This window comes from Staurois parvus, unplaced genomic scaffold (assembly GCF_062004578.1).
Source record: "Staurois parvus isolate SC_StPar_1 unplaced genomic scaffold, SC_StPar_1.0 ptg000368l, whole genome shotgun sequence".
In the NCBI taxonomy this organism is placed as follows: Eukaryota; Metazoa; Chordata; class Amphibia; order Anura; family Ranidae; genus Staurois; species Staurois parvus.
Genome location: NW_028318164.1, coordinates 827,050 through 842,217, shown reverse-complemented (window position 1 = coordinate 842,217; position 15,168 = coordinate 827,050). Strand labels below are relative to the sequence as shown.

At 49.4% G+C, this 15,168-nt stretch overlaps 1 protein-coding gene across 1 annotated transcript in view; it reads left to right on the top strand.

Moving 5' to 3' along the window:
• The window catches only part of LOC149456239 (gamma-aminobutyric acid receptor subunit beta-4-like), a 203,387-nt gene that overhangs the window by 174,624 nt on the left and 13,595 nt on the right, over positions 1–15,168 (top strand). Inside the window, exons 5-6 of the mRNA XM_089685295.1 lie at positions 6,813–6,895; positions 9,922–10,062. Coding sequence (XP_089541421.1) covers positions 6,813–6,895; positions 9,922–10,062 — 224 coding nt within the window. The remainder of the gene's footprint in view (positions 1–6,812; positions 6,896–9,921; positions 10,063–15,168) is intronic.

Genomic DNA, 15,168 nt, shown 5'->3' with positions numbered 1-15,168 from the left:
ACCCACCTCCCAGCACTGTGCCTTGGTTCCACCCCCTACCCACCCCCCAGCACTGTGCCTTGGTTCCACCCCTTACCCACCCCCCAGCACTGTGCCTTGGTTCCACCCCTTACCCACCTCCCAGCACTGTCCCTTGGTTCCACCCCTTACCCACCTCTGAGCACTGTCCCTTGGTTCCACCCCCTACCCACCCCCCAGCACTGTGCCTTGGTTCCACCCCTTACCCACCTCCCAGCACTGTCCCTTGGTTCCACCCCTTACCCACCTCTGAGCACTGTCCCTTGGTTCCACCCCCTACCCACCCCCCAGCACTGTGCCTTGGTTCCACCCCTTACCCACCTCCCAGCACTGTCCCTTGGTTCCACCCCCTACCCACCTCCGAGCACTTTCACTTGGATCCACCCCCTACCCACCTCTGAGCACTGTCCCTTGGTTCCACCCCCTACCCACCTCCGAGCACTGTCACTTGGTTCCACCCCCTACCCACCTCTGAGCACTGTCCCTCGGTTCCACCCCCTACCCACCTCTGAGCACTATCCCTCGGTTCCACCCCCTACCCACCTCTGAGCACTGTCCCTCGGTTCCACCCCCTACCCACCTCTGAGCACTGTCACTTGGTTCCACCCCCTACCCACCTCTGAGCACTGTCCCTCGGTTCCACCCCCTACCCACCTCTGAGCACTATCCCTCGGTTCCACCCCCTACCCACCTCTGAGCACTGTCACTTGGTTCCACCCCCTACCCACCTCTGAGCACTGTCCCTCGGTTCCACCCCCTACCCACCTCTGAGCACTGTCCCTTGGTTCCACCCCCTACCCACCTCTGAGCACTATCCCTCGGTTCCACCCCCTACCCACCTCTGAGCACTATCCCTCGGTTCCACCCCCTACCCACCTCTGAGCACTGTCCCTTGGTTCCACCCCCTACCCACCTCTGAGCACTGTCACTTGGTTCCACCCCCTACCCACCTCTGAGCACTGTCCCTCGGTTCCACCCCCTACCCACCTCTGAGCACTATCCCTCGGTTCCACCCCCTACCCACCTCTGAGCACTGTCCCTTGGTTCCACCCCCTACCCACCTCTGAGCACCGTCCCTCGGTTCCACCCCCTGCCCACCTCTGAGCACTGTCCCTTGGTTCCACCCCCTACCCACCTCTGAGCACTATCCCTCGGTTCCACCCCCTACCCACCTCTGAGCACTGTCCCTTGGTTCCACCCCCTACCCACCTCTGAGCACCGTCCCTCGGTTCCACCCCCTACCCACCTCTGAGCACTGTCCCTCGGTTCCACCCCCTATCCACCTCTGAGCACCGTCCCTCGGTTCCACCCCCTGCCCACCTCCCAGTACCGCCCTTTTAGAGAATACAGAACCAAGTATCAGTTTGTGGTGCTAAGTAATGTGTATGGAATATGTTGATGATCACAAAAAAAGCAGTAAAACAGGTTCACACCCAAGTGTTTTCTGCAGTGTTTTGCAAAAGGCGATGCAGAAACAAGTCAAACACAAACTGCATAGGTGTGAACCTAGCCTAAAATAGATGCACTGTAGCCAGCAACAATAGACCCCCCCAGGAACAATAGACTTCCAGCAATAATAGGTTCCCTAGGAGCACTAGAGCCCCAACAACAATAGACCCCCCAGGAGCAATAGACCTCCAGCAATAATAGATTCCCCAGGAACACTAGAATCCCACCAACAATAGACCCCCCCAGGAGCAATAGACCTCCAGCAATAATAGGTTCCCCAGGAACAATAGACCTCCAGCAATAATAGATTCCCCAGGAACACTAGAATCCCACCAACAATAGACCCCCCAGGAACAATAGACCTCCAGTAATAATATATTTCCCAGGAACACTAGAACTCCAACAATAGACCCCCCCAGGAACAATAGACCTCCAGCAATAATAGATTCCCCAGGAACACTAGAACCCCAACAATAGACCCCCCCAGGAACAATAGACCTCCAGCAATAATAGATTCCCAAGGAACATTACAACCCCAACATGGACCCCCCCAGGAACAATAGACCTCCAGCAATAATAGATTCCCCAGGAACACTAGAACCCCAGGAGCAAAAGACCCACCCAGGAACAACAGACCCCTAGTAACAATAGATCCACCCCATCAACAATAGACCTCCCCCAGGAACAATAGACCCCCAGTAACAATAGATCCACCCAGGGGCGGACTGACAACTCATGGGGCCCCTGGGCAATAGGGGATCATGGGGCCCCTGTGTCCTTGCCCAAACTGAAAAAAAGCCTATGAAAAAGGTACCAGAGGCATCTCATTGGGCCTCCTACTGACCCCGCCCCTGGATCCACCCCAGAACAAAAGATCTGCCCAGCAACAATAGATCTCCCACCAGCCAGCATAAATAGAACCTTCAGCAGCCAGCAACAGTTGACCCCTTCCTCAAGAGTAGATCCCTTCCCAGCAACACTTGACCCCCCCAGCAACTTAAGACCCCTCCCAGAAACAGAATACCCCCCGTCAGCAACAATAGACCTCCCCAGCAACAACATCCCCCCAACAATAGATCCTTCTACCTCCAGCAACAGTAGATCCCCTAGCAGCAAGCATCATTATACCCCCCAGCACCCCTTGCCATTACATCCATTCAGTGCAGGAGTTGCTGGAACTGCGTCCCTCCATTTTCCTGCCCCGTGTATCCAGATTTGCTAGTTAAAAAAAAGAAAAAGAGATGTATAATATGTTGGGGGAGACTACAAACAATAAAAGGTATAATGTGCAAAACCGAGACATTACCAAAAAAAAAAAGAAAAGAAAAGAAACCGCTCAGGGAATTTAGAGAGGAAAAGAGCCGGGGGGCTCAAGTGGTTACAATGTATCTTTTTTTCCCATTTTGTTGTTCGCTTTGTTACAGTCCAATGTGTATGTAGAGTCTCTCCGGGGAATGATTCCCTTTTTGTGATGTATTAACAGCAGCATTTCCAACCGTGCGTTTTATTTGTATCCTCATACATGTGAGTACATGCAATATCTATGTATAGTAACACCCCCCCCCCTTTTCTCTCTCCTCCCCCCCCCCATATTCAGTGCAGGGATATATTTAGCGAGCACAGTACATGGTAACAAGAGCGATACGCGGGAATCGGGGCGATACAAACGTCTCTGAAATTTCCTTGCTGTTCCTCATTACCTCCGTTTCATTGCTTATCTTTTTCCTGCGTCACCCCTCATACATTTACCCCCCCCCCCCACCCACCGCCTCCCATTTATATGTTTCCCCTCCCTGATCCTCTTTCTTCTTGTTTCCATAGAAACCAACTCCACTTGAAATGAAACTGATTATTCTTATTGTAGACAGAAATATATAAAAAAAGAAAAAAAAGGAAAAAAAAAGAAAAAAAAAAAAAAAACCACGGCTTGGATTCTACCAGCCTGCAGCGGTATTAAAAAAAAATGACATTTGTGATGCTATATATACACAACATCCGAAAAAATAAAATGCTGTATTTATAGACCCAACCTGAATAACATGACTTTGCTAAAGCATCGTGTATTATAAAGAACTGCCATTTTAAAAAAATAAAATACTTCTTCCGCGCTGCTGATTTTCTGCTGCCTCTTTGCCGCCACTTCCTGCCTACACGCTCAGCATAGGAACTGTCAGGAGGGGAAGGAGGGGGAGGGGTTATCTAGATGGTGACAACCCTGGATAAGGTGTGTTTAATTGGCCTTTTGTAGTCTCTATTGGAAGCCTGTGACAACGCAGGAGTACAGTTGGGCGAAAGGAGCAGAGCGTTGTCACCCTATAACAGGAAGTCGTATTGGTAGACACTGAGTATTGTGGTTATCCGTTTGGGGGATGTGAATGTATACTTGGTCAGGCTGGATTTTATATATAACTATAGCTATATACTGTGTACATATTCTATACTGTATCCAGCAAACTAGCCTTTTGTAGTCTCTATTGGAAGCCTGTGACAACGCAGGAGTGCAGTTGGGCGAAAGGAGCAGAGCGTTGTCACCCTATAACAGGAAGTCTTATTGCATATTCTATAAATTTATAATTATTGATTGATTGATTGATTGATTGATTGATTTTTATGTACCATTTTTGCACAGAATATGTGATTTGCTTAAGGCCGTTGGCAGGGGCGGACTGACCATTTGGAAACTTGGGCACTGCCCGAGGGCCCGGGGTCAGTAGGGGCCCCCATGAGATGCCCCTGGTACCTTTTTCATAGGCTTTTTTTGAGGTTGGGCAAGGACACAGGGGCCCCATGATCCCCTATTGCCCCATGAATTGTCAGTCCGCCCCTGGATAGGCCTCTGGGCAAAGTAATGCACTGGGGCCCTTACCAGGAAGATGGTGACCTGAGATGGGCATGATGCATGTACGTGCAAAAAGTGGGTGTGGCTAAATGAAGGTACATGTTGAGCTTGACTTTTTAGTCTGATTAAAAATGACAAATAAACACAACCAGGGAGTTATACCAAGTTAAATTAACTTCCTGTAAACACTCTCCCACCCCCTACACACACACTGCCCCCCCCCCCCCCCCCGTATACACTAAACATCTTTTCCCCTGTATTCATTTTTAATTTTTACAAAATTAAAAAAAAAATGTTACATTTAAAAAATGTTTTTAAACAATTTTTTAACATTTGTTTACAATTTTGTAAATTTTTTTTCACAACGCTGTCTTTTTTGAGATATAAGGGGTCTAAACAGACCCCTGATGTCTCACTTTTGGGACAGAGAAAGGGAGCGGTGACATGGATCTCCCAATCCATTTCTCTGCAGCCTTAGCTGCACTGGAGATGAATTATTATTATTATTATACAGTATTTATAAAGCGCCGATAGTTCGCTCAGCGCTGTACATTACAAAGGGGGACAGAACATGTGACAGAACAATAACAATACAATGCAAAACATGAGGGGATTGAGGGCCCTGCTCTTTGGAGCTTACAATCTAGAAGGGAGGGGATGGTGGCACAGGAGGGGATAACTGTGGGGGATGGAGTGGTAGGAAGAGTGGAGGAGGTCGGCAGGTTAGCAGGGGGTGGGGTAGGCTTCCCTGAAGAGATGGGTTTTCAGGGTGCGCCTAAAGGAGAGGAGAGTAGGTGATAATCTGATGGGTTGGGGCAGGGAGTTCCAGAGGATGGGTGACACCCTGGAGAAGTCCTGGAGGCGGGCATGGGAGGAGGAGACCAGGGAACTAGAGAGAAGGAGGTCTTGTGAGGAGCGGAGTGTGCGTGTTGGGTGGTATTTGGATATTAGGTCAGTGATGTAGTTCGGGGCAGTATGGTGGACAGCTTTGTACGTCAGTGTTAGGATTTTGAATTTGATCCGTTGCGCAATCGGAAGCCAGTGGAGGGATTGGCAGAGGGGGGTGGAGGACACTGAGTGGAGGCCAGTGGAGGGATTGGCAGAGAGGGGTGGAGGACACTGAGTGGAGGCCAGTGGAGGGATTGGCAGAGGGGGGTGGAGGACACTGAGTGGAGGCCAGTGGAGGGATTGGCAGAGAGGGGTGGAGGACACTGATTGGAGGCCAGTGGAGGGATTGGCAGAGAGGGATGGAGGACACTGAGTGGAGGCCAGTGGAGGGATTGGCAGAGGGGGGTGGAGGACACTGAATGGAGGCCAGTGGAGGGATTGGCAAAGAGGGGTGGAGGACACTGATTGGAGGCCAGTGGAGGGATTGGCAGAGAGGGGTGGAGGACACTGAATTGAGGCCAGTGGAGGGATTGGCAGAGGGGGGTGGAGGACACTGATTGGAGGCCAGTGGAGGGATTGGCAGAGAGGGATGGAGGACACTGAGTGGAGGCCAGTGGAGGGATTGGCAGAGAGGGATGGAGGACACTGAGTGGAGGCCAGTGGAGGGATTGGCAGAGGGGGGTGGCAGAGATGGAGCGGTTGAAAAGGTGAATGAGTCTGGCAGCCGTAATCAGGATCGACTGAAGCGGGGATACCCAGCGGCGAGGCAGGCCAGTGAGGAGGGAGTTGCAGTAGTCGAGTCGTGATATGATGAGGGAGTGGATGAGCTGTTTAGTGGTTTCTGGGGTTAGGAACGTGCGGATTTTGGCGATGTTGCGGAGGTGGAGTCTGCATGTTGCGGAGGTGGAGTCTGCATGTTGTGGAGGTGGAGTCTGCATGTTGCGGAGGTGGAGTCGGCATGTTGCGGAGGTGGAGTCTGCATGTTGCGGAGGTGGAGTCTGCACGAGTTTGTTAAAGATTGGACTTGGGGCTGGAAGGATAGGTTGGTCCAGAATGACACCAAGTACTCTGGCCTGCGGGGCGGGTTTGATGGTAGCGTTGTTGGATGTGATAGAGAAGTCAATGGGGGGTGGTGTCAATGAAGAGGAAGCACTCTGAGGCTGGGGACTGCAGGGGCCCCCTATACATCTGGGGCCCCTAGGCAGTGCCCAGTTTGCCTGTGCGTTAAGACGGCCCTGCGAGCGTTGCAGTTGTGATGTTTGATTGCCGACATATCATGCTGATATACTGTAGATGCAGCAGCTTTGGTAGTCAGAGATCCCAAGCACAGATTTCACCACTATCTATAACAGGAAGCGCCTAAACTAGGACCTTTGTGGCAGGATCACCAGTCATTAAATGAATCGAAGCTGCGAATTTAAAAAATATTGAAATACTTTTTGAACTAACATCAGCCTGTTTGTATTAGATTTTAGTGGGTTTACATATACTGTAAGTGAGATGTGTAAGAGGACTGTATTTGTGTGCAGACCGCCCTAGGTAAGGGCCGCATGTGATGCTGAGCCTCCGTAATTCAAAGAACTTGAACTTGATGAACTAACTTGTACTTTGTTCACAGAATTACAACAACAGCTGCCTGTATGATGGATCTCCGCAGATATCCCCTGGACCAGCAGAACTGCACCCTGGAGATAGAAAGCTGTGAGTGTTGTCATGGAGGATGACATATAAAGGAGCTGTGAACGTACAATGTTACGGACACCTTCTATTACAGTTATAACTATGCCGCTGCCATAACCGGGTTTGCTTAGTTTCAGAATTGATCGTTCTTACATCATTTACAAGGTTAAAATGTTCTGGCATGTGACCAGGCATCCCTTCTTCCTGATAGTAGGGGGGCGGGGTTACAGGACACTGTGCAGGCACACCATGTGCCTATATTCCACAGTCTGTTCAGCCTGAGGCAGGCTGTGATAGGGAGGGGTGTGTGCCAGACGCAGGCTGTGATTGGAAGGGGGTGTGTGCCAGACGCAGGCTGTGATTGGGAGGGGGTGTGTGCCAATAGCAGGCTGTGATTGGGAGGGGGTGTGTGCCAGAAGCAGGCTGTGATTGGGAGGGGGTGTGTGCCAATAGCAGGCTGTGATTGGGAGGGGGGGGTGTGCCAGAAGCAGGCTGTGATTGGGAGGGGGTGTGTGCCAATAGCAGGCTGTGATTGGGAGGGGGTGTGTGCCAGAAGCAGGCTGTGATTGGGAGGGAGTGTGTGCCAGAAGCAGGCTTTGATTGGGAGGGGGTGTGTGCCAGACGCAGGCTGTGATTGGGAGGGGGTGTGTGCCAGACGCAGGCTGTGATTGGGAGGGGGTGTGTGCCAGACGCAGGCTGTGATTGGGAGGGGGTGTGTGCCAGACGCAGGCTGTGATTGGGAGGGGGTGTGTGCCAGAAGCAGGCTGTGATTGGGAGGGAGCGTGTGCCAAAGGCAGACTGTGATTGGGAGGGGGTGTGTGCTGGAGGCAGGCTGTGATTGGGAGGGGGCGTGTGCCAGACGCAGACTGTGATTGGGAGGGAGTGTGTGCCAGAAGCAGGCTGTGATTGGGAGGAGGTGTGTGCCAGTGACAGGCTGTGATTGGGAGGGGGTGTGTGCCAGTGGCAGGCTGTGATTGGGAGGGGGTGTGTACCAGAGGCAGACTGTGATTGGGAGGGGGCGTGTGCCAAAGGCAGACTGTGATTGGGAGGGGGTGTGTGCCAGTGGCAGGCTGTGATTGGGAGGGGGTGTGTGCCAGAGGCAGACTGTGATTGGGAGGGGGGGTGTGCCAGACACAGACTGTGATTGGGAGGGGGTGTGTGCCGGTGGCAGGCTGTGATTGGGAGGAGGTGTGCTCAAAAGGCAGGCTGTGATTGGGAGGGGGTGTGTGCCAGAAGCAGGCTGTGATTGGGAGGAATTTATAGGAAGTCTCCAAATTACAAGAAATTTGTCACTAAAATGGGTGTCCCCAACAGATCATTTATCCTTCCATTTCTTTCTGGTGACAGCTTTACAATGATGTATTTCCCATTACTTTCTGTCTCGTAGACAGCAGTCAATGGAACAAATAGATGAATGTGCCTAGTAAACTGAAAATGTTATTCTCCAAAAATAATCCATACATATACAGTAGGACCAAGGAGGGTGGCTACATACAGGGGGACAATGGAGGGTGGCTACATACAGGGGGACAATGGAGGGTGGCTACATACAGGGGGACAATGGAGGGTGGCTACATACAGGGGGACAATGGAGGGTGGCTACATTCCTACATAATGTGGGACATTGGAGAGTGACTACATTTCTACATTCAGTGGGACCATGTAGCATGGCTACATTCCTACATACAGTGGGACCTTTGAGGGTGGCTACATTCCTACACACAATAGGACCATGGAGGGTGGCTACATTCCTACATACAGGGGGACCATGAAGGGTGGCTACATTCTTACATACAGGGGGACCAAGGAGGATGGCTACATACAGGGGGACCATGAAGGGTGGCTACATTCTTACATACAGGGGGACCAAGGAGGGTGGCTATATTCCTACATACAGGGGGACCATGAAGGGTGGCTACATACAGGGGGACCATGAAGGGTGGCTACATTCTTACATACAGGGGGACCAAGGAGGATGGCTACATACAGGGGGACCATGAAGGGTGGCTACATTCTTACATACAGGGGGACCAAGGAGGGTGGCTACATTCTTACATACAGGGGGACCAAGGAGGGTGGCTACATACAGGAGGACAATGGAGGGTGGCTACATACAGGGGGACAATGGAGGATGGCTACATACAGGGGGACAATGGAGGGTGGCTACATACAGGGGGACAATGGAGGATGGCTACATACAGGGGGACAATGGAGGGTGGCTACATACAGGGGGACAATGGAGGATGGCTACATACAGGGGGACAATGGAGGGTGGCTACATACAGGGGGACAATGGAGGGTGGCTACATACAGGGGGACAATGGAGGGTGGCTACATACAGGGGGACAATGGAGGGTGGCTACATACAGGGGGACAATGGAGGGTGGCTACATTCCTACATAATGTGGGACATTGGAGAGTGACTACATTTCTACATTCAGTGGGACCATGTAGCATGGCTACATTCCTACATATAGTGGGACCTTTGAGGGTGGCTACATTCCTACATACAGGGGGACCATGGAGGGTGGCTACATTCTTATATACCGGGGGATAGTGGTGGGTGGCTACATTCCTACATACAGAGGAACCATGGAGGATGGCTACATTCCTACATACAGGGGGACCATGGAGGGTGGCTACATTCCTACATATAGAGGAACCATGAAGGGTGGCTACATTCGTACATACAGGGGGACCATGGAGGGTGCTACATTCGTACATACAGGGGGACCATGGAGGGTGCTACATTCGTACATACAGGGGGACCATGGAGGGTGGCTACATTCCTACATACAGGGGGACCATGGAGGGTGGCTACATTCCTACATACAGGGGGACCATGGAGGGTGGCTACATTCCTACATATAGGGGGACCAATCAGAACCTTACTGCTGCTAGCTGTCACTGTAACAAACATTGCACGTTGCACTACATACTTGCCTTGTTACCCTGTATGGGAACTATTTCACAAATATTTGAAACAAAGTTTCCATGTAAAGCTTTTAGGCGTGCTGAATCTTGTTTCTTTGTTTCTTTTTCTGCAGATGGTTACACAACGGACGACATTGAATTCTTCTGGCAGGGGGGTGAAGAAGTGGCCGTGACTGGGGTGTCTGCTTTGGAATTGCCGCAGTTCACTATTATTGAAACCAGACTGGTTACTAAGAAAGTTGTATTTACAACTGGTGAGAACATAGAGAAGAGATGACTAGAAAAAAAAGTATTGTCATTTATCAGTTTTATTCCATCTTATTTAACAGGTTCCACTCCGCCCTACATCAGAAATACTGCTACTGGGTGGAACGGGTGTGCAAAATCACGTGTATATATATGTGATTATGCAATTCCGGGTAGGGGGCCCTACCCCCGCCACCATTCACGGCCTAGGCTGCCAATCACCAAGTCCTAGCCGGTTACCACCGAGTATCTCCAGATCTCTCCCCTGTCAGATCCTGCACACTGCTTTGTATGGTTCTGCATATCAAAGCCATACAAAGCAGTGTGCTTAAAGTGGAACACGCACACCAGGGGCAGACTGACCATTTGCAAACTCGGGCACTGCCCGAATGCCCGGGGTCAGTAGGGGGCCCCATGAGATGCCCCTGGTACCTTTTTCATAGGCTTTTTTGAGTTTGGACAAGGACACAGGGGCCCCATGATCCCCTATTGTCCGGGGGCCCCATGAGTTGTCAGTCCGCCCCCGGTACGTGATTTGCATTTCCGGGTAGGGAGCGCGCGTGTCAATCACCGGGTCCCAGCCGGAGATTCCCTGCCGGCACCCGGCGATCACCATGCAAAGCTGACAGGAGGAGAGACTTGTGTGTAAACAATACAGGTCTCTCTCCTGCCAGCAAGGACATGCTGCTTTGTATCTCTCTGCACAGCATGTCTCCCTAGTAAAAGCACACAGTTAACCCTTTGATCGCCCAAAAGTTAACCTCTTCCTGCCCGGTGCCATTAGTACAGTGTCAGTGCTTTTTATTAGCACCGATCACTGTATTGGTGTCACTGGGGATGTCAGTGGCAGTTAGCCAGTTCCACCCCAGTGTCAGAATGGCCGCCGCAGTCCCGCTATAAGTCGCTGATCGCCGCCATTACTAGTGTAAAAAAAATAAAAATCCCAGTATCTATACCGCCATTTGTAAACTCTATAACTTTCACGTAAACCATTTAATTTACACTTATTTGGATTTTTTTTTTAGCAAAGACACGGAGCAGAATACATTTTGGCCAAAATTTATGCCGAAATTTGATTATTTAAATTTTTTTACTGGACACGTTTAATAGCAAAAAGTCAAAAATATTTTATTTTCTCAAAATTGTCAGTCTTTTTTTTTTATGGCGCAAAAAAAGAAAACCGCACAGGCGATCAAATACCACCAAAAGAAAGCTCTATTTGTGGGAAAAAAATGGATGTAAATTGCATTTGGGTGCAGCGTTGCATGACCGCGCAATTGGCAGTTAAAGTAATGCAGCACTGTAATGCAAAAAATGGCCATAAGTCGCTGATCGCATTACTAGTATAAAAAAATAAAAATTCCAGTATCTGTACCGCCATTTGTAGACGCTATAACTTTCAGGTAAAGCAATGAATTTACATGTATTGGGATTTTTTTTTTAGCAAAGACATACATTGTGGCCTAAATTTATGAAGACATTTTATTTTTTTAAATTTTTTTTGGATATGTTTTATAAAAAAAGTCAAAAATTTTGGTTTGGTTTTTTTTAAATTGTCAGTTTTTTTTGTTTATAGCACAAAAAAAATGAAAAACCGCAGAGGTGATCAAATACCACCAAAAGAAAGCTCTGTTTGTGGGAAAAAAATTATGTACATTTCATTTGGGTTGCATGACTGCGCAATTGTCAGTTAAAGTAATGCAGCGCTGTATCGTAAAAAATAGAGGGGGGGGTAAATCCTCTGGAGGGCGAGGGTAAATCCACTTTCATGGACAAATATAGCAAACAATAATGTAACATATACAATTTCTACACGAGCCATGTTTTAACCACATGCCGCCCAGCCACTGTATAAATATGGCGGCAGGGTGGCATGACTGGGCAAAAGCACGTTTTAAAATGTTAAACAGATAGGGGGCGCGCGAGGCGCTCCGCCGCCCTACCTGTCCCGTCCATCACAGCCGCGGATGTCAGTCGCCGGGTCACAGCCGGTTGTTACCGGCTATGTCCCGGCGATCGGCGGCAATCGCTGACAGAGAGCACAGCTGCAGTAGCTGTGCTTTCTGTCAGTTCCCTGACAGCTCCTGACATGCTGATCGGGACAGAAGAGTTTCTCTCTCCCAATCAGCGGTGTTCCCTGCAGTACACACCCCGCCCCCTAGTAGAACACTCCCCTCACCCAGTTAACCCTTTCCCTGAATAATAAAGTTAACCCCTTCCTCCCCAGTGCCATTAGTACAGTGTCAGTGTTTTTTTTTTTGCACTGATCACTGTATTGGTGTCACTGGAGATGTCCGTGACCCCAAGTCAGTTCCCCCCCAATGTCAGAATGTCCCCTGCAGTCCCGCCATAAGTCGCTGGTCACTGCCATAAGTCGCTGATCGCCGCCATAATTCGCTGATCGCCGCCATTATTAGTATAAAAAAAAACTAAAAATCCCAGTATCTTTCCCTCCATTTGTAAACGCTATAACTTTCACGTAAACCAATTAATTTACACGTATTGGGTTTTTTTTTTAGCAAAGACATGTCGCAGAATGCATTTTGGCAGAAATTTATGACTAAATTTGATTTTTAAATTTTTTTTACTGGACATGTTTTATAGCAAAAAGTCCAAAATATTGTTTATTTTCCTCAAAATTGTCAGCCTTTTTTTTATAGCACAAAAAATAAAAACCGCACAGGCGATCAAATACCACCAAAAGAAAGCTCAATTTGTGTGAAAAAAGGATGTAAATTTCATTTATGTACCATATTGCATGACCGCGCAATTGTCCGTTAAACTAGCGCAGCGCTGTATAGCAAAAAAATGGCGTAAATTGCAGTATTTATATCATAGTTTGTAGAAGCTATAACTTCCACACAAAGCAATCAATATACACTTATTGGGATTTTTTTTTACCAAAAACATGGAGCAGAATACATTTTGGCCTAAATTTATAACCAACTTTGAGTTTACTATATATTTTTTATAGCTGAAAATAAAAAATAGTGTTTTTCTTCAAAATTTTTGGCCTTTTTTTGTTTATAGCGTGAAAAATAAAAAGCGCGCAGGTGATCAAATACCACTGAAAGAAAGCTCTATTTGTGTGAAAAAAAGGACGTAAATTTCGTTTGGGTGCAGCATTGCATGACCGCGCAATTATCAGTTGAATTAGTGCAGTGCCAAGTAGCAAAAAGAGGCGTGGTCATTAAGGGGGGTAAATCCTCAGGAGGGCGAGGGGTTAATTTAAAGTATAACTAAATATAAGCTTTTTTTTAGTTTTGGATGGAGTGGAGAGGGACCAGACCCCCCGTCAGTTTTTATTGCTGTCTGTGGCCCCCCCATTAGAAAGATTTTATTTGTCCTGTTCGCCATTACCAGTGAAAGTAAAAGAAAATCTCAAATTTTGGGTTGTCTCCAGAAAAGTGAAATCTTCCAATGGGGACACTAGTTCCGGTGACCTGGGGGGATCCCCAAGGGATTCCCTTAATTTGCAGGGATTTCCTCCCACTTCCTATTTGGCTATGGGACAGGAAGTGAAGGGAAATCATAGCAATGGGACACAAATGGTGAAAAAAAAAATCTGACCCTCCTTTATTCTATCCAAAATGATAACAAAAAAGTTTTGCCTAGAGTTTTACTTTAACCCCTAGACGCCGAGTGAAATATACAGCCTCTTGGCATCTGGGCCTTGGCGCAGAGGGGCCGCATATTTGCGTATCAAATATAAAGAATGGATGTGCCGAGAGCGCGCACCCTCTGCCAGGGGCGGACTGACCATTTGGAAACTCAGGTACTGCCCAAGGGCCCGGGGTAAGTAGGGGGCCCCATGAGATGCCCCTGGTACCTTTTTCATAGGCTTTTTTGAGTTTGGGCAAGGACACAGGGGCCCCAAGACCCCCTATTGCCCGGGGGCCCCATGAGTTGTCAGTCCGCCCCTGCCCTCTGCGCTCCCGGCACATTTACTGGTGCCTCGCGGAAAGGTCAGGAGCTTTCTGATCATGTGACAGCCAATAATGGCGGTCACATGACCCAAACCCCTGCCCCGCCTTCCGGCATCACAAACCCCTTACAGGGCCGGGAGGCACCAGCGCCAAGGGATTAAAATCCCTGCAATGCCGTTTTGAAGGCAAAAGGGGGTCCAAACCCGCTACTGGCAAGGTGGACTTTGTTGAGTCTATGCCATGAAGGCCATTCTGAAGGCAAATTGGGATCCAACCCAGTAATGACAAGGTGGACCTTGTTGAGTCTATGCCATGAAGGCCGTCCTGAAGGCAAAAGGGGGTCCAACCCAGTACCGGCAAGGTGGACCTTGTTGAGTCTATGCCATGAAGGCCGTCCTGAAGGCAAAATGGGGTCCAACCCGGTACTGGCAAGGTGGACCTTTTTGAGTCTATGCCATGAAGGCCATCCTGAAGGCAAAATGGGGTCCAACCCGGTACTGGCAAGGTGGACCTTGTTGATTCTATGCCATGAAGGCCGTTCTGAAGGCAAAAGGGGGTCCAACCCGTTACTGGCAAGGTGGACCTTGTTGAGTCTATGCCATGAAGGCCGTTCTGAAGGCAAAAGGGGGTCCAACCCGGTACTGGCAAGGTGGACCTTGTTGAGTCTATGCCATGAAGGCCGTTCTGAAGGCAAAAGGGGGTCCAACCCGGTACTGGCAAGGTGGACCTTGTTGAGTCTATGCCATGAAGGCCGTTCTGAAGGCAAAAGGGGGTCCAACCCGGTACTGGCAAGGTGGACCTAATTAAGTCTATGCCATGAAGGCAGTTCTGAAGGCAAAGGGGGGTCCAACCCGGTACTGGCAAGGTGGACCTTGTTGAGTCTATGCCATGAAGGCCGTTCTGAAGGCAAAAGGGCGTCCAACCCGATACTGGCAAGGTGGAGCTTGTTGAGTCTATGCCATGAAGGCTGTTCTGAAGGCAAAATGGGGTCCAACCCGGTAATGACAAGGTGGACCTTGTTGAGTCTATGCCATGAAGGCCGTTCTAAAGGCAAAAGGGGGTCCAACCCGGTACTGGCAAGGTAGTCCAAATAAAGTGGCCGGTGAGTGTATATTGTAGTAAAAGGTGGAGTTGCATACTTAGGCGTTCGCTTGACCCCCACTTATGACTCCTTGTTTGCTGCAAATT